This window comes from Psammomys obesus, unplaced genomic scaffold (assembly GCF_907164565.1).
Source record: "Psammomys obesus unplaced genomic scaffold, mPsaObe1.curated_primary_1811, whole genome shotgun sequence".
NCBI lineage: Eukaryota > Metazoa > Chordata > Mammalia > Rodentia > Muridae > Psammomys > Psammomys obesus.
Genome location: NW_026585644.1, coordinates 7,878,668 through 7,898,753, shown reverse-complemented (window position 1 = coordinate 7,898,753; position 20,086 = coordinate 7,878,668). Strand labels below are relative to the sequence as shown.

The following is a 20,086-nucleotide window of genomic DNA, read 5'->3' as shown; positions in this document are numbered from 1 at the left end:
TATGTAACTGAAGGACAACTTGGTCTTCATGAGGGTCTCTTAACAATATTTTCAAAATAGCATTTTTAAAAGTGTTAATATTATGTTATCAAATGATACTAAATATGTATTGGTAGACATTAGAGAAGCATTACACATAGAGGCAATATGCGCCTGCCTAGCCTGCAAGTGTTGTCAAGACAACCGTGATCTGTAACTGTTAACTCTTTCTACACCACTCTGCACCTTCATATATGTTATGTGACAAAGGACATGAAGACTATGGCCAGTTCCAGCCAGGGAGGCTTTTATACCGAATGTGCATGATATTCTTCTTAGCCAATTTTTGATACATTTGGTAAGTTGTTCTAATGATAAAGCACACACATTTTTAAATTCTTTATTAATTACACTTTATTCACTTTTTATCCCCCCTGTGGTTCCCTCCCTACTCTTCTACTCCCAATCCCTCCCTTCTTCCACCCTCTGCTTGCATGCCCCTCCCCAAGTCAACTGATAGGGGAGGTCTTCTTTTCTTCCCTTCTGATCCTAGCCAATTAGTTCTCATCAGGAGTGGCTGCATTGTCTTCTTCTGTGGCCTGGTAATGCTGCTCCCCCCTCAGGGTGAGGTAATTAAAGAGCAGGCCAATCAGTTCATGTCAGAGGCAGTCCCTGTTCCTATTACAATGGAACACACTTAGATACTTAACTGCCTTGGGCTACATCTGTTCAGGGGTCTTAGGTTATCTCCATGCATAGTCCTTGGTTGGAGTATCAGTCTCAGGAAAGACCCCTGTGCACAGAGTTTTTGGTTCTGTTGCTCTCCTTGTGGAGTTCCTGTCCTAAACAGATCTTACTGTTTCCCACTTCTTTCCTAAGATTCCCTGCACTGTGCCCAAAGGTTGCTCATAAGTCTCAGCATCTGCATTGATAGTCAGCATGGCAGAGCCTTTCAGAGGTACTCTGTGTCAGGCTCCTGACTTGTTCCCTCTTTTCTCCTTCTTCTGATGTCCGTCCTCTTTGCCTTTCTGGATAGGAATTGAGCATTTTAGCAAGAGTCCTCCCTCTTGATTAGTTTCTTTAGGTGTACAGATTTTAGTAGGTTCATCCTATATTATAGGTCTATATGAGTGAGTATATACCATGCGCGTCTTTCTGCTTCTGGGATAGCTCACTCTGGATGATCTTTTCCAAATCTCACCATTTACCTGCAAATTTCATGATTTCCTTGTTTTTTTATTGCTGAGCAATATTCCATTGTGTAGCTCTACCACAATTTCTGTATCCATTCCTCCACTGAGGGGCATCTGGGTTGTTTCCAGCTTCTGGTTATTAAAAATAAGGCTGCTACAAACATGGTTGAGCAAATGTCCTTATTGTGTACTTGAGCCTCTTTTGGGTATATGCCTAGGAGTGGTATAGCTGGATCTTGAGGAAGCACTATTCCTAGTTGTCTGAGGAAGCACCAGATTGCTTTCCAGAGTGGTTGTACAAGTTTACATTCCCACCAGCAGTGGAGGAGGGTTCCCCTTTCTCCACAACCTCTCCAGCGTGTGTTGTCTCTTAAGTTTTTGATCTTAGCCATTCTGATGGGTGTAAGGTAGAATCTTAGGGTCGTTTTGATTTGCATTTCCCTTATGACTAAGGACGTTTATCATTTCTTTTAAGTGTTTCTCTGCCATTCGATATTCCTCTACTGAAAATTCTCTGTTTAGCTCTGTACTCCATTTTTTAATTGGATTACTTGATTTGTTGCTGTTTAACTTCTTGAGTTCTTTATATATACTGGATATTGGTCCTCTGTCAGATATACGGTTGGTGAAGATCCTTTCCCAATCTTTAGGCAGTCGTTTTGTTCTGATTACAGTGTCCTTTGCTTTACAGAAACTTTTCAGTTTCATGAGGTCCCATTAATTGATTGTTGCTCTTAGAGCCTGTGCTGTTGGTGTTCTGTTCAGGAAGTTGTCTCCTGTGGCAATGAGGTCTTTGATCCACTTGGACTTTATTTTTGTGCAGGGTGATAAGTATGGATCTATTTGCATTTTTCTATATGTAGACATCCAGTTAGACCAGCACCATTTGTTGAAGATGCTGTCTTTTTTCCATTGAATGGTTTTGTCATCTTTGTCAAAAATCAGGTGTCCATAACTGTGTGGATTTATGTCATTGTCTTCTATTCGATTCCATTGATCCACCAGTCTGTTTCTATGCCAGTACCATGCAGCTTTTAGTATTGTTGCTCTATAGTACAGCTTGAGGTCAGGGATGGAGATACCTCCTGAAAATCTTTACTGTTGAGAATTGTTGTAGCAATTCTGGGTTTCTTGTTGTTCCATGTGAAGGTAAGAACCTTTCTTTCAAGGTCTGTGAAGAATTGTGTTGCTAATTTGATGGGAATTGCATTGAATCTGTAGATTGCTTTTGGTAAGGTAGCCATTTTTACTATGTTAATCCTGCCAAGCCATGAGCATGGGAGATCTTTCCATCTTCTGATATCTTCTTCTAATTCTTTCTTCAGAGACTGGAAATTTTTTTCATACAAGTCTTTGACTTGCTTGGTTAGGTTCACACCAAGGTTCTTTATATCCTTTGGAGCTATTGTGAAGGGTGTTGTTTCCTTAATTTCTTTCTCAGCCCTTCTGTCTTTTGTATACTGGAGGGCTACTGATTTTTTTGAATTAATTTTGTATCTGCCACTTTGCTGAAGGTGTTAATCAGCTGTAGGAGTTCCCTGGTAGAGTTTTTGGGGTCACTCAGGTATACTATTATATCATCTGCAAACAGTGATACTTTTACTTATTCCTTTTTAATTTGTATCCCCTTGATCTCCCTCAATTATCTTATTGCTCTAGCAAGGACTTCAAGAACAATGTTGAAGAGATATGGAGAGAGTAGGCAGCCTTGCCTTGTCCCTGATTTCAGTGGGAATGATTTGAATTTCTCTCCATTGAGTTTGATATTGGCTATAGGCTTGCTGTATATTGCCTTTACTATGTTCAGGTATGTGCCTTGTTTCCCTGATCTCTCCAAGACTTTAAACATGAATGGATGTTGGATTTTGTCAAATGCCTTTTCAGCATTTAAGGAAATGATCATGTGGTTTTTCTCCTTCAATTTGTTTATGTGGTGGATCACATTGATTGATTTCTATATATTGAACCACCCCTGCAGGCCTGGGATGAAGCCTACTTGGTCGTAGTGGATGATATCTTTGATGTGTTCTTGGATTGGGTTTGCAAGTATTTTGTTGAGTACTTTTGCATTGATGTTCATGAGGGAGATTGGCCTGAAATTCTCTTTCTTTGTTAGGTCCTTGTGTGGTTTAGGTACCAACGTGACTGTGGCTTCATAGAATGAGTTTGGTAGTATTCCTTTTGTTTCTATTTTGTGGAATAGTTTGAAGAGTATTGGTGTTAGCTCTTCTTTGAAGGTCTGGTAGAATTGTGTCTTGAAACCATCTGGCCCTGGCTTTTTTTGGATGGGAGACTTTTGATGATAGCTTCTATTTCCTTAGGGGATATAGGACTATTTAATTGATTTACCTGGACTTGATTCAGCTTTGACATATGGAATTGGTTAAGAAAATTGTCCATTTCATTTAGATTTTCAAATTTTGAAGCACACACATTTTAAGTTCATGTTTGTGCAGCATGCTGTGTGCTTTTGCATTTTTGTTTTCTTGTTTTGTTTTCTAATCCCCTCTTTCCTCATGTGGCTTCTGTTTGTCTTCATTTTCTTGTCTTCCTCTAATTGTTTAAAAATTCTTTATTTTTTGATGTTTTTATGAATAGAATTGTACTAGACCTATTTTTCTGTGGCTTGCTATTTTTATACGTTTTTGTCATTTCTATTAAATATAGGCATTTCATTTAAATATAGATTATTTAAAAGTAGGTTGTTAATTTGATGTTGTTGTAATATGTGATTGTGTATTTAATTCTGTTTAGCCTAATTTCAGATAACTTTCTGAGAAGTAGAATACCAGATTCATTTTTAAGCAATAGGTTTTTAGCTACCTTGGTTCTTTCCACTTTGGAGGCGTTGTCCATTGGTACAGTTAACTTTCATAAAATGCATGAAAATTGATGGTGCATGCCTTTAATTTCTGTACTTGGGCAACAGAAGCAGGTGGATCTCTGGGTTTGAGGTCAGTTATCCAGGGTTCCAGAGAGAAACTCTGTCTTGAAAAAACTAAAATAAGTAAGTAAGTAAACAGATAAAATATAAATCAATTACAAGGAAACAATACATCAAATTGAACAAGACCAAGAGACTAAGCATATTTTAGATGCATAGCCACCAATCTCAGTATCCTCATGTAGCCTGCCCAGTGTACATCAGTGCCATGTCAAATACAATGAGGAGGACAGCAGGGTAGTGATAACCCGTGCTAGGGCATGCTCTGTTTGGCTAACTGGGGCTCTGTTGATTTAGAAAAGACTTGGCTGGCAACTCTGCTTTGAGTTAAAAGTCTGGACAACTCTAGGCCATCACATTGTTGTTCTTTGACCAGTGGGCTGTTTAGGTTTATTCTTAAGGTCATGGTGCAGGTAAGGGGAGGAGAAATGTGCAGGGGTCTCCTAAACCTGACATTGTGATTGGAACACTGTCATGTCTTCCTTTTTCTACTGCCTGCATCATCTTCAGACATGGAGACATAGTTTTCATACCTTTCTGGTGGGGAAAGATATAAAGTTATGTGACTAAGGAAAAACCTAAAAGTCTTCTTGTCCAAATTTATGAATTTGCTATAAACATTTTCTACTTGGTATATTACTGTGGGGCATTTTCTGACTGTGGCATTATATGACATACCTTTCTCCTTTCAGTGCCTTATAATGCCAGCTTCTCAAACTGAATTTTTCGTTTTGGTGTTTTCATTACTGTTTTGTTTTGCTCTATAGTGCATATATTAGTTTTTTAGGTTTCAAAAAGTCCTCCGAGTAGCTTATTAAAACCAGAATGTTACTGTGTTTCCTTCCTGGAGCCTGAGAGTCTAACCTCTTGGTGCTGGTATGGGCCTGCTCTCCCGGCTGGCACCAGGATAGAAGCCGTGCTTGTCTCAACTAGCTCTCAGCTTTTGCCAGGCGTCTCGCCTTTTCTGGCACATGGAAACAACACCACTATCATCTAGTGTGTTCCTTTCTCCTTTTTGCATTTGTGTTTGTCTAAAAATTGCCATTTTAAAAGGACACATTGATGTGACCACCCTAATAACTTCATTTTAACTTGATTGCATTTGTGAACATCATTGTTGTCAAGAAAGGTCCTATTCTTAAGGTACCAGAGATGAGAATTTCAAAAAGAAGATACAGTTCAGCTCATAATGGGTTGTTATGTAAAAGGATTTCTAGGTACTGATGTTCTCATCAGTTTGCTGTTGACATATGAAACCATTCAAGTTCAGTGGCCCCAAAGGAAATTTGTGCAGTTGTGCTTCTCTCTCTCTGCAAATGGGAAGGCTGTCCTAGCTCATGCTTTTCCAGAGTGAATGTGATGTAATAAAGACTAGTAGAGACACAAGAAGGTAGGTGCAAATATGAGATAGGACCCTTAAGTGGTAGTCCTTGAACAGGCACATATCAGTGTTTATTTGTTATTCTTTGGGCAGTCAAGCACTTTGGACAATACTTGGACAAAGCCAAAGTTGAAGGTCAGTAAAAACATTGTTACTGGGTCTTTGTCAATGTCCATAGCCAAAATTACCATCAAAGGCCGCGCTGATGTCCCTGGTTTGGGCTGCTGTGGGGAACCATGTTGTGATCCAAGGGCTGCAGAGAGATGGCCCCGCCCCTCACTGGCTGTAGCACTTGGGAGAGCAGTGGCTGCACCTCACCTAGGCAGCATAGTAGAGCTGGCCCTGGTGGTGTGGGGATGGCCTTGAGGACATGAGAGCAGGACAGCTGGCCCTGCCCCTTATTGGCTGTGGTACTGGGCAAGCTAGCAGTGCTGGAGAGCTCCTCCTGGTGATGTGGGTAGGGGAGAGATGGCAGGGAGACCAATTCAGCTATCACCAGACCCAGATCCAGGGCTATGAGTTGGCCCACCCCAACATCTACCCCGTCTATGAACAGCTGGGGCATGTGAAGGGACAGGTCCTGCAGGTCCAATCCAAACCTACTGGATATCCACAACACAGGGCAAGAACAGGCCATCTGAGAGAAGTCTTGGTGAGGATCCAGTATTGATAGAGTAGCAGAAGCCAGAGGCCTTGATCCAGACCAATGACTTGTCTCTGAACTTTTGCAATTAAAGATGTGTGCAAAAAAGGGTGTACTGTGGGACACACTACAGCATCCACGATGAGATTATTACTTCTGTTTTTTTGTTTGTTTTGTTGTCATTTTTGGTTTACTTTTTTATTTTTTATTTTGTTTCAGGGACAGGTTGTAAGGGAAGAGGGTAGCCACAAAGAGACAGGGAGTGGGATTGGCGTACAAGATGTGAAACTCAATGAAGAATAAAAAAAAAAAAAACAAAAAAACAAAAAAAAACCCCTACTTAGTAGAATTATAGTCACATAGAAAAGTAAGAACTGAAAATTTTGGATAGTATTCATATTATCCACAACAGTTCTATATGTATCTCTTGGGTGTTTATGGAATATACTGGAGAGATATTTATGAGAGAATTTTGTTTATAATGTGTATACATTTAAATTTATTGGCGAGGCAGAAGTGTTTTCCAAGTAGTGATGTCAACATCAATGTGGTCCTTAAACTTTATTCCATTATAAGTTAAATAGCATTTTCTGTTTAAATTTCCTTTTTATTTTAGTTTTGCTCATTACTTTAGATTTAGACGTAAGTGGACAATTAGTGGTTATCTTTTGGTTTGTTTATTTATGCAGGGTATCACTGTGTAGCTTTGCTTGGGTTGTAACTTATTCTGAAGATCAGTATGGCCTCAAACTCACAGACACCCATTTGCTTCTGCCTACAAAGTGCTTGCGTTAAAGGCATGTGCACACATAGTCATTAAAGACAACTACACATACCTATTTATTTGTGTATGTCTCTCTATGTGTGTGGGCACGTGTGTACCATGGACATGTGTGTGGTCATCAGGAGCCAGTGTGTGCTAGTCAGTTCTCTCCTTCAGTGGGTCCTAGAAAGCAAACTTAGGTCATCAGATTTTGTGGCAAGTGCCTTCATCTGCTGAGCCATCCTTGCCCTCTATGCTAGATTTATGGCGATTTATTCTTTACTGAATCTTTAGAGGTTTTTTTTTTTTTTTATATTCGGAACAAATATTTTTAAATTAGTGGTGCAAATACCTTCCCTCCCTTTGGCCTTTTTAAAATTTTGTTGACTTTTGAGAGTCTTTTTACTTTGAGACATTCTTCTTTGATGGCATAAAAATATTCTCCTCTCTATTTTTCCCTACAGTTTTATCCTTGCTTTGAGTGCAGAAACAAGTTTTAGAGTAATAATTCAATCAGCCAATTTTCAGAATAATTCCTTATAATTTTCCAATTGAAAACTTAGCTCTCAGGTGTTTGTAATTACATGTATCCTTTTATCAAGTTCTCTTGGATATTTGTCCCTTTTAGCAAGCTGTCTTAGTTGTTATAATGTGATACTGTTATGGCAGTAGGGTTAAGTCAAATAATATGATGTTTATTGTAATTTTTTTCTTACTGGCAATAAAATGTTTACATTGATTTTTATTTAATAATATTATGGTAGTTTAGGACCTTATTTTTTATACAATTTTTTGGTCAAGTTTTATACCTTTTAAGAATACATTAGCTTATTTTTTATTTGTAATTTATTTGAGGTATACTTGAGGATGAACTTTGATATAGCTAATACAACATCTATGCTAAATAGTCAAATATCTTTCAATTAAAAATACATTTTCACCAAACTTTATAGCTTTCTCTTTTAGAGTCTTAAAATTCTTTTGTTTAACTTATTACTAAGTGGCTTATTGTTTTTATTATTATTATTATTATTATTATTATTATTATAAATTATGGTGTTTTGGATATGCCTTATATCAAAGTAAAAATTGGTTGGTAATTATTCACAAAGCATATAGCCCTGAAAACCTTACAACAAACTACCTATGTTTGTTTGTCACTTGGCGGCTAGCTTCATGCCCATTGTGCCCTTTGTGGTTGATTCATTTTCACCACTCTTTGACCCTGGAAACCACCAACCTATTTTCTGTCTCTGCAGATTCTCTGTTCTAGAATGCTGTATCGGGACTGGGCATGATGGCATATTCCTTTAATCTCAGAACTTGGGAGGCAGAGCAGGGGAATTTATTTCTATGAGTATGAGGCTCTTCTCGTCTGCATAATGAGTTGCAGGACAGACAGGGCTATGTAGAGAGACACTGTCTCAATAAACAAACACCATGTTAATGAAATCATGGATTTATAACCTGTCTTGCTTTTTGTAGAGAAACAATAGCTTTGAAATTCATTCATGTTCTTGTCCTTCTTTCTGCTTTATTGTTGAGAAGATTTGTTTTGTTTGTGTTCAGTCTGACTATCTAGTGTTTAGGCAAATTTAATCTTCAGTTGTGGTATCTGTCTTGTGAAGAACACAGACAGTGCAGCCTGAAGAGACAGTGGTTGTTAAGCAGAGGAGCCACACTGTTTGACAGATGCTGAGTTTCAGAGATCACACTGCATCAGCTCTTCCCTAAAGGATGGGATGGGTGGGAACTCCTAACCCCCATGAGACATTATCCTAAGCCATTTACCAAACCAAACTATAGTTTAGTGCACTATGAAAGAATCAAAGTTTAGTTCCAGAGATACCATGTGAGACGAAAGGTAGCGAGCAGGAAGAAGTAGCAAGAGGCTCCTGGTGAAACTCTGTAGAAAGTAGAAAATAATTTTAAACTATAGTTTGGTTTGTAAAGGGCTTAGGATAATGCCTCTTGGGGGTTAGGGCAGATTGTTGTAGTTTGATTGCACTAAGCTGAGATTTAGTATGATTAATGATATATCAGATGAATGGAAGAAAGATGTCTAACAAGATCATTGGTGTCTGCTTGCCACTATGATGGTGAGCTCCTCACGTTCTATGTGCTGGTGTGGTTCCCACCCATCCCATCCCCTCAGCCTTGCTCACCCATCTCAGCGTATTACTGGGAAAGCTTTCCACAAGTATTTGCCTCAGTAGTGAACAGATGTTCTCCAGCATCTCCACCCATTCCTTTTCCTGTTTCTCACATAAAGGTCTTCAACTGCCCATGTATGTGACCTGGTTCCACAGGTAACTTCAGCTCTGTTGATCACCAGCATCTCCAGCAGACTGGCCTTTTTCACATCATCTACCTTGGAATGGTGTGGCTGCTCCTGCTGCTGCAGAAACTGATTCTAGATCTTTACAAAAACCCTCTGACAGTTCTTACAAGATTTTAAACCTTTCTTATCTCTGTGGTTGGATGGTGATAAGGGTTGTGTTTTCCTTCAGTTGTTTACACACATTAGGTAATTCATTGCCATTAATTAATGACTAGCAGTTTAGCCCACTATTTCATTTTCTGTTTTTATTGTCTAACTTTGGAGTAGTTTCTCAATAAGATAAATATGAGTCAAACATTCCACTGATATTTTTACTTTTTATAGTTTTGACAGTATTTGATTGTGAAAATCAATAGAAAGGGCTAAAAATGCAATTTCAGTGTTACCAGTAAGGCTGTCTCTCACACTATGGCTTTGTGCTAATAAGCTGTAGCCACACATTAAAGAATTAAAAACCTCTGCATCTCTGAATTGACAGCCATGGAAGGGATTGTCATTCATAACGTATGTTGGTTCTGTAGGCTTGCCAAGATTGGGAATAATATGAATGTACTTTTTTTATGATAGGTATTTGAAGGCCTTTGGAAATGCATTCTTTGTAAACTCATTTAAAAATTCCTACTCAAAGAGAAATCTTGTGTTTATTATCTATACCATTTGTGCTTTTATTTCTTTTTTAAATTTAAATTCATTTTTAATAATTTATTAACTTTACATCTTGATTGTAGCCTCCTCCCTTGTCTCTTTTGGGTCTCACCCTCCCTCCCACTTCCCCCATCCACTTCTCCTGGTCCTCATATATGGGGAGCCCTCCTCCCCTACCATCTGACCCCAATAGACTCAATAATGAGTCTATTGAGTCTCATCAGGACTGCCTGCATCCTCTTCCTCTGTAGCCTGGCAAGGGCCCCCACCAGGGGGAACTGATCAAAGAGCAGGCAACAGAGTCCAAGTCAGAGACAACCCCTGCTCCCCTTACTATAAGAGTAAGGGGTGTTTCTGTATCCCTCATATGGACACAGTCTGAGGTTGTTTACTGAGAAGATGATCTGATAGAATACAAGAACAAAGCTTCTTGGATAACTGTCTCATGCAAACTCTAAGGAACATTGCATAATTCAAGTAATGTAGATGTATGCAAAATGCTTCGGGTTTGATTTTGAGATGATAAATTGAATGCAGGTGTTCATTGTTTACCTAATTGCAAACTGGTCTATTTTGTTAATACTTGAATATTGTATGCCTGTTCCTCCAGCGACAGACTGAGAAACCTGTGCATGCATGCCTTTGATTTAGCTTTACTCTAATATATATATTGTTCTCTGTTGGGCAATCTTCCTTGGCTAGTCTACTACAAAAATGCTGTCACGGATGGAAGGATGTATAATCAGATTATTTGTAGCCATGGACCATTACATGATTAGTATAAAACAATAGTTTCTAACCTTTTGTGGGGGTATAAAAGCTCTGAAAATTAAGGAATCCTTCCTTTTTCAGAAAAATAATCAGATTATACATAGTACTTTTTTTTTTGAGGTTCCGAGTCCGTTTTACTGTTTGTTAAAAAACAAACAAACAAACAAACAAACAAACAAAACCCTGCTACAATTGCATACTATTTTTAGGGACATGAGTGAATGCCATCTTTGGAGAAGATAATTTGGAATATGTGTGCAGCCAGCGTGCATATATTTTCTGTTTCTAGTTACTGAAAGCAGACTGGACATTTATCTCATTTTGCTCACTACTTAAACATCATTGAAAGAAATAAAAAAGAGTGAAACCTATCAAAAGTCCTTGAGATCAAGAATAGGAGCAGAGCCAATAGCAAAAGAAGGTTAACTGGAAAGCAGGTGAATTAGTAACAGGAACTCAGCAGATATAAAAGGACAGAAGTCCCAGCCTATGGTGGCAAGCAAAGAGCCCTGTAAGGTTAAGAGCTGAGGAAAGAGAGAAAAGCGCATGTTTATTAAAAGGAGTTTATAAAGAAGTCAGCTCAGGAAGGAGCGTGATGAGGAGAACATAGGCTGCAGTGGAGGGCGGAGGTACTTTCCCGTGACAAGCAGAACCTGTGCACACTGCTTGCTGACTGAGGAAGTCTCTGCACCCCATCCCAGCAGCTCGCACCTCAGTGGCTCTTCATTTTGTCTGTGGAATGGTTTTGTTTGGGCAATTTGTCCTGTTTAAAAACATACTAAGCTCAGATATCTCTACACAATCTCTCCATAGGAAGTTGTTAAAGACTTTGTTTTGGGAAAACGGGTCAGTTATGAAAGAAGGCTGCATGGCATACATGGGGTTGGGTTGAATAAGTGTCCCTGAGATGGCCTGTGGTGATCTGAGAACACCACCTATGGAACCGGCCAAGAGCACAGTGGCCCCTGCAGGAATGACTGGAAGATGACACGGGTGACTTTAAATGAGTCTAGCTTATCTTACAGGCAGATGTGGGCGAGTATCCAAGTGTGCAGTGTTACAGGAGTTACACGCACATAGAAAGCTAACCACATAAAACAAAAGACAAGCTTTAATTACAAAGGAAACAAACTTACTCACAAAGTAATTTTAGCATTATGTGTTTTATCTCTGAGAGAAGGTTGCATAGTCCATAATATACGTGCTCAGTAAGATCAAAACCACAATATCAAAATGATGGGAAGTGGAAAAGGTGGGTTTGTATTATGGTGGGAAATAGAAATAATGTTTGGTTTTTGTTTTTGGTTTTTTGCTATTGTTGTTGTTCAAAAGATAGTAAATCAAACAAAAACCAAATGGCCACATCACAGGCATGTTAATTAGAAGCATCGTGAGCGAGGTGAGTCACCCCGCCAGACTGTCATCCTCTGGAAGCAGTGCCTTGCTTTTGTACCATTGTCCTAAACCCTCCTGAGCACAGTGTCTCCGCCAGTGTAGGCCACTGGAGTAAACAGATGAATCAGAGCCCCGCAGCCCTCAGCTAGACGGATGGTACCTCTGCTGCCTACAACTGTGTAATGAATAAGTTTTATTGTAACTGATCATAGATTTTCTTCATGTTTACTACTGGGCAAAGGTTGCTTGTTACACACAGAAATAAACACTAGCCAGTGATGATTGCCTGCATAGGAGCATGGGAGACAAAGGCAGATATAGGGGATTGTTTCCATGTCAAGCGTTGCAGAAGTTTTTGTTTTTTTTCTAAGCTGGGTTTCACCCAGCCTCTGTTTCCTGAATACACTTCATATATATTTACATTTACTTTTGTGTTTTCCGCAGACTTAGCTTTGGCATAGCCAGGAGCACAGCATCCAGGTGCAGTTTGTGAGCCCCTACAAGGCTGGCTAGGGAGCATGAAGGTTCTTGTAGTGTGATGAGTCAGGGGGGAGTCAAAGTTGCCATTATTGAAGTTTAACCGTGGGCTAGCTCTTCCTGTATAGACAACTTGCATACTACAAGGTGTTGAAGATACAAAGCAGAGGCCTACCAAAATTCACGTTAACTTATCAAGTGTAATTCGATAGTTCATTTAGCATTCCCAGAGAATCTACCAGAGCACATAAACATAGAAGATGCAAGCTGTGGCTCTTCAGGTGGCATAGAGACTGTAGGTTGTCTACATTTTCTTCATTAATTTAATAAGCTACAGAGTTAGGACTTTGTAGTCTTCCAGTAAACTAAACACCTTTGGAAATTGGGGTGAATGCTGTTTCATTATTGCGCCCCTTTGCTCCTTCTGTTCCATGGTGGCTAAGTGGGTAAAGTACTAGTCACACAAAGTTTGGATCCCTGTCATCCACTGTACATCCGCTGTCCCAGCATCCTCACATGTAAGTGCACACATACACATAAACTTGCAGAATAAGAATACCTTGGGCCTTTACCTTTATGAAATTTCGTTGTGATGAGATAGTTCCTCCTCTTCCTGTTAATCTTTAAGCTGGAGACCAGAGACCATGGCCTCTGATAGACCCTTCTTGATAACCTCACATCAAACTGCATGTTTTCCCAGTCTGTTTTCTGTAGATACACTTCCAGAACTGCAGACAACATTCTGCTATTTTTCTCGAGTCAGGCTGCCCTCTAGACTGGGGTTCCTCTGAGGACATGATTTATGCATTGTTTACCTTTATGTAGCTGACACATAATTTATATTATTGCTTAGTGATTTTTGATGGTGCCATTTTACAAAGTTATTTATCTTTCACTGAATTTAAGACATTTATGTTTATCTATACAATGAAAGACAACCATTTCTGTGTTCAAAAACAAAGATATAACTGCTTTAAGGCAGATGCTGAGACTCATAGCCAAACTTTGGGCAGAGTGCAGGGAATCTTATGAAAGAAGTGGGAGATAGTAAAGAGGACAGGAGCTCCACAAGTACAGCAACAGATCCAAAAAGTCTGGGCACAGGGGTCTTTTCTGAAACTGATACTCCAGCCAAGGACCACTCATGGAGATGGCCTGGATTCCCTGCACGGAGGTAGCCTATGGCAGTTAAGTGTTCAAGTGGCTTCCATAGTAATGGGGATAGGGACTGTCTCTGAGAGGAACTGATTGGCCTGCTCTTTGATCACCTCCCTCCAAGGGGGGTGCAGCCTTATCAGGCCACAGAAGAAGACTACTATTCAGCCACTCCTGATGAGACCTGATAGACTAGGATCAGAGGGAAGCGAGGAGGACCTCCCTTATCAGTGGACTGGGAGAGGGACATGGATGGGGAAGAGGGAGGTTGGGGTTGCGAGGGGAGGAGGGAGGGAGGTACAGGGAGGATACAAAGTGAATAAACCGTAATTAATAAAAATAATAAATAAATAGATACCTCAATAAAAAATGATATAGTCCAAATATTAACATGACTAGTTGCCATGATGTTTTAATGTCTGTTATAAATAGAAGAAAGAGATTTAGATATTACAAAAGATGTGTGTTTGCTAGATGAAGAATTCGGATGTGGTAATTCCTCAGCCCTGCTTTCAAGTATGAGCATCAGAAAGAAATACTGTTATGATCAGGGGCCTGAGGCACCCGAGGGAGCCCAGGTCTCTAGGGATGGGTAATGTTCCTATTAGCTTGTGGTTTTATTTCATTTTTAGGGTACGGGAAGGATTATTCTATAACAGAATCAGCAGATAATTAACCAGTTTGCTAATTCTCAGATTGCTTCCTTTTATATTTTACTTGTTTGTAAAATAAAGGGCTTTTGTTTTGTTTGGCTTTATTTTTCCTCAATTGTATTACAGTTTGTTAATTCTCCTATGTCTGTTTCTTTTTTCCTTTGTCCCCAGTGTAGTGACTATGACTTGGAATTTGGAACAGAGTGCTTGCAGTTGGCCCTAAAATACTGTCACAGGAAAGCAAAACTTATAGAAGGACCCCCAGACCTCTGGAAGGTAAGAGAGTCATCATTTGGGGGTTTCTCTGCTGCCTGTATGTGTGCTCAACTTACATCAGTAAGACAAAAACTCTGAAAGTCCCACCAGAGCTCCTGTGAATCAGGTGTGAGGATGTTTCTGTTTAAATTTACCTTGGAGTCCTTTAGACACATTCCATTTCAGCTGCCACATCTGTTAACACCATCTTCTTCCTTGCTGTCTTGTTTCACGTTTTCTCAGGTGGGCTGAACCTAGAATTGTCTACTCTAGGAGTGTTTCCCTTAGCCCTGGGATTCTAGCCAGTTTAACCAAGTTGAAAACATTAGTACTATAGTTCTGATCCATGGTGTAGCTTGTAGGCCTAAGGTTATTGTGTAATTCAAATGCTGATTTCTGTACCCCTTCCCCCACATCTTGTTGCAGTCCTTGTTCTGAGAATCTCCTGTTTCAATGTTGTATAAGCACTGCTCCCCAATTGTTTCCGGAAATGCCAATAAAGCAGCTTACAGCCAATCACTGAGCAGGGGACAGAATGGGGCTGGACTTCCTGCCTTCCACGGGAGGAAGAGTTAGAAGAGGTAGTAGGGGATTAAGCCTTTTGCAGATGTGCAGAAACCACCAGGATGGAGAGCTCAGCAAAGAAAGCTACGAAGTGCAAGCATCGCTTTTTGGATGCATGCTGAGAGGAAACCAAATAGCTTAGAGAGTTAAAACTGCTCAGTTCTCAATTATTTGTGTGATAGTTGGGTTAAGAGAGAAACTGAGAAACAAACACAGTTCAGTAAAAATAACTTTAAACAGTAGCTGAATCCACTGGTAAGGTTCCTTTGGCAAAGCCCAAGTCCTTTAATGGCACATGCCTTTCTCTGGGGGAAACAGTGGTTGCTGGAGTTAAGGCTGTGGCATCTTCCCTCTGTGGCCTCCTGCCAGGGAGGTGCCTGTATGGCATGCTTGGGTTAGGCTTGCTTCGCTATAATCAATGCAATGAACAAGAGGTTTATTCATACCAGCGCGCTGGTGCTAACTCTGCATTCAGGCTAGAGTCATCAGCGACTTACAGAAGCCGCAGGTTTTTAAAGGGGTAGATGAGGAAGGTTACAGGTCTGACAGCATGGGAGCGGATATAGGGTCTATTTGGGGCACTAGGTCCGGTCAGCTTTGTCCCAGAGGACTGGAGATATCTGATCTTTTTTGATACGTGCAGATTCAGCTACTGTTAAAGGTGGGAAAAGGATTAGTACATCCTATGGTCAGACTAGGCCATTGTTAAAAGTGGGAAAAGCAATTTGCTCATCCTGTGGTCTCTCTGAGAATCGGGGCTATACGCCTTTAGTCAAAAGATCAGGGGTTATTTGGGAGGGGAAATTGGACCATCTGGATCCACTGCTAGACAATGTTATTTTCTTCTGCAACCGAGTAGAGGTCTTTGCTTGTTCATTTCCTTATCTCCGTAGATGCAGATGGCTAGGGTCAGGAGGGGCTGTTACATTCTCCTGTTCTCTGGGAAAGTACTGGGAGACTTTAGTTTGACATGGGCCTATAATTTAAAATTATAGGTTATAAGGCTAGTCTGAGTCTTTCACCTGCCCTCTGTCATCAGAGAGAACTAGAGTCCTGAGGTAGTGCTGTAGGCCAAGCCTCAGCATAGCTGCTTCAAAAACAGTTTCAATTGCTTTGAAATCTTGTAATATCTAGAAGCTCTAGAGAGTTCTGAATCATACCAGGTTACTATGTAGTTCTGGCTCTCCTAGAATTCATTATGTAGAGCCTGCTCACAGAGATTTGCCTGCCTGTCTCTTGAGTTGTGGGATTAAAGGCATTTGTCATCTTACCTGGTTATGGTCTACACAGAGAGTAGGCATTTTCTACAGTAATGAGATGGACCGTGCTACATACTAAGATTGCCTCAGACACAAAAGATTGAGTTTTAAAATTTCAGAAAGAATGACAGGTTTAGATTGTTGCCTGTTACATAAAATTTATACAGTATTGATGCTCTTTTAAGGACATGTAAATCTTACCAGCCCAGTAGGAAAACAGTCATTTTATCTTTATCTATTCATGGTTCCTATGTGCTTCCTTCAATATGCACTGTAAATACTTCTAGGGCTGTCTAGGAATATGTTTGAGATCTGGCCTTTGCAGTAAGTTAGATAAAGAGTATTTGCTGTGTGCCATTCAGAGTTTAGCCATGTTGTCTTTCCATTCCACAGGCCACTAAGCCATTACAGTATGCTTGTTACTGTTAGTGTGCTAGGGGTGTTAGGCCACACAGGAATAGCTATACTAATGTTATAGTAAATGCAGGTCCTGTTCAGGCTATATTGCATACGTGTTTCACCTTTTCCTCTCACAGATAGCACCAGATTCCCCCCACCCCACCCCCACCCAGGGCATTGTCTGTGAGTTCCTGGCTGACACTTCTTGACGCCAGGATCTCTCACTTGGGATGTGAGTTTGTATCAAAGGGGTAGTGATAAGTGCACATCCTGCTCCACACTCCCACTGGCCCCTGCCCTATGTATCAGAGTGTCTGGTTGCAGGCTGTTCTGTGAAACCACCCTACCCTCAGCAATGTATAAGAAGAGAGCCGACTTCTACCATGTGGACCTCTACCCTGCTGTCTTCCTCTGATGCTGGGACCTTGGACTTTCCTGTAAGACCTAACTATGCTGTTGTCAACTATCTATTCATGACATTGATAACTTATAAATTCCCCATTCTGCAATAATCCATCTGGGTCCCTCTTGAACCCTCGTCTGACCCTTTCCGTAGCTATGAAGATTTTGCCAAATTTTAGTTAGGTGTTTTCTTAAGGATCCTGGTCTCTACTTTTGTATAATTCATTTCACTATCCAAACTGAGTCTGAGGGGAAAACAGTGGAACTCCAAGGCACTGACAGCCAGCCCCCCCCCACACACTTCACTTTGACCTTTTTGAAGATGTAGTTATTTTTTTCCTGTCTGAGCTCCCATCAAGATTGTAAAACACTTAGGTCTGTGGATAAAAGATAAGAAACACTTTGTTCTTTATTTTTTCAGCCCAATCTTTAAATTTACTAATTCCTTTTTTTAATGATATATTTTGTTATAGTTTGTAACAACAGTAGTGTGAGCCTTCCCTTAGATGTGTTCTGTGCCATGCTGGACTTTCTCTCCTGCTTTTGCTGTCTTCACTGATGAGTGATTTTGCATATTTGTGGGTTGACTTTTTTCTCACACAAATGTGTATGCATGTTCTAATTGCTGGCATCTCTACCTGAGATAGTTGGAGAGAGTCTGCAGAGGCAATCAAGTTATGAAATGGTCAAACTGGAGGAGGGAAGGTTCTAAATGCAACATGGTGTCCTTATATGACACCATTAGATATAGTTATGAGGAGAATACCATGTTATGACGAATGCAGAGAACGGATCGATGAATCTACAAGTCAGATGACACTGAAGTATTGCTATTGCTCATTAGAAGCTAGGAATTGGCCAGGAAGGAGTTGCCCAAAATTCTCAGAGGGAAATGGAACGTGCCCACCCTTGGACTTGTAGCTCCCAGAAATGAGAGGATAGGCGTTTATTTTTCTAAGCTGTCCTATTTGTAGTGTTCTGTTGTAGCACTTGAACGACACATGCTGCGGGAGTGTCACAGCCTTCTGGGCCTAGTGAATATCAGAATGATAGCATTCTTTGCCTGACAGCACAGATCCGCAGCCTCCCAGATGTGACTTTGGTTTGGCTAACAATATGCAACAGAGGGTACTCTAACAAGCTTGTTACAAATAGACAGGGCAACATATCTTCTATATGACTGTCGAGTTTTTAGGTACCACATTGCTTCTACATAAGCGGAAATTAGTCAAAATGTAATATTGCTGTTGTCTCAGGCTGGGTGTCCTCCAACATCATGTCCTGCCTCCTTAGACTAGGGATCCTTCTCCCTCATGTCCTTTCTCCTTAGACTGAGTATCATCCAGCATCCTGTTCTGTCATCTCAGATTGGGTATCCTCCCACATCCTGTCCTGTCTTCACTGTACTATATCTTATCCTGTCTTAAAGATCCCTTCCTACATCCTGTCCTGTCCTCAGGATCCCTCACTACATCCTGTCCTGTCTTCTTAGACTGAGGATCCTCCTACATCCTGTCACCCAGTCTTCCTAGACTGGGTATCCTCCCACTTCCTGTCCTGTCTCCTTAGACTGGCATCCTTTCACATCCTGTCCTGTCTCCTTAGACTGGTATCCTTCCATATCCTGTCCTGTCTTTCTAAACTGGGTATCCTCTTACATCCTGTTCTGTCTCCTTAGACTGGGTATCCTCCTGCATCCTGTCCTGTCCTCCTAGACTGGGTAAAGTTCCACATCCTGTCCTGTCTTTTTAGACTGAGTATTTTCCTACATCCTGTCTGTCTTCCTAAACTGGGTATCTTCTCACATCCTGTTCTGTCTTCCTAGCCTGGGTATCCTTTATATATCCTGTCCTGTCTTTTTTGCTGTTTTATTAGCTCCTCAGCATCTCTTTAAAGCCCATCCTCTGGTTGGCATTGAACAATTTTTCTTTAATTTTTTAATTTTGGGATAATATCTTATATGCATCTAGAGAATCTTAATTGCTACTTAAAGGACAGCAATGGAGATATACTTTCTGATTAGTGGAATCTGTACTTCATAATTAGTGTTGTCCTGTTACATTAAGTCCATATATACTGCAATTAATACATCAACCGAAACAACAGCAGCAGCAACAAAACAACAAAGTATGTTTATGAAGCCTGGCATAGTGTCTCATGTCTATAATCTTAGCTGAGGGCGGAGGATTGCCATGAGTTTTGAAGCCAGCCTAAGGTAGAGAGTAAACTCCAACCTAAGTTGAGCTATAGAATATGATTCTATTTAGGAAACAAATACAAAACCACCAGATGTGAATGCTCTTAGTTTTGCTAAGATGCTGAAATTGCAATTAGGCCCAGTACCTAGAACATGACCCAGAAGCCTGATACATTGAAACACATGTTGGGACATAACTGAGAGGTGTTTCACTGCCATGTGATAGCCAGGCAGAAGAGAACTCTGATATGGGCAATGGTCTGCCTTGTCTGGCCCTGGGAAGTCAGGACACTCATACCCCTTTGATGTGCAGGAAAATGAGATCCCTGGTGACCACCTGTAGGACTGTTCTAAAAGCCATCTGAAACTCCATGAGGAGGAGGAGGGGGTTAGTGTTTTAAAGTTTACATATATATTTTGACACGGGTAAGTGCAAAACCCAGACATTTATTGTTAATGCCAGCCTGCCTATGCTAGCTCCTATGATGTCTGAGGAATGCATTAAGTTATTAAACAAGAAAACAAGACAAAACAAAACAAAACAAAACAAAAACAGGGTGGGATCGGGAGGGGAGGAGGGAGGGGCTTATGGGGGGATACAAAATGAATAAAGTGTAAATAATAATAATAATAATAATAATAATAATAATAATAATAATAATAATAATAA

At 40.3% G+C, this 20,086-nt stretch overlaps 1 protein-coding gene across 3 annotated transcripts in view; it reads left to right on the top strand.

Annotated features, from left to right (window-relative positions):
• Crppa (CDP-L-ribitol pyrophosphorylase A) overlaps window positions 1–20,086 on the top strand; it is a 279,755-nt gene that overhangs the window by 63,321 nt on the left and 196,348 nt on the right. For all 3 annotated transcript variants that reach the window (XM_055624296.1, XM_055624283.1, XM_055624290.1), the window contains exon 4: window positions 14,512–14,616. In XM_055624296.1, coding sequence (XP_055480271.1) covers window positions 14,512–14,616 — 105 coding nt within the window. The remainder of the gene's footprint in view (window positions 1–14,511; window positions 14,617–20,086) is intronic.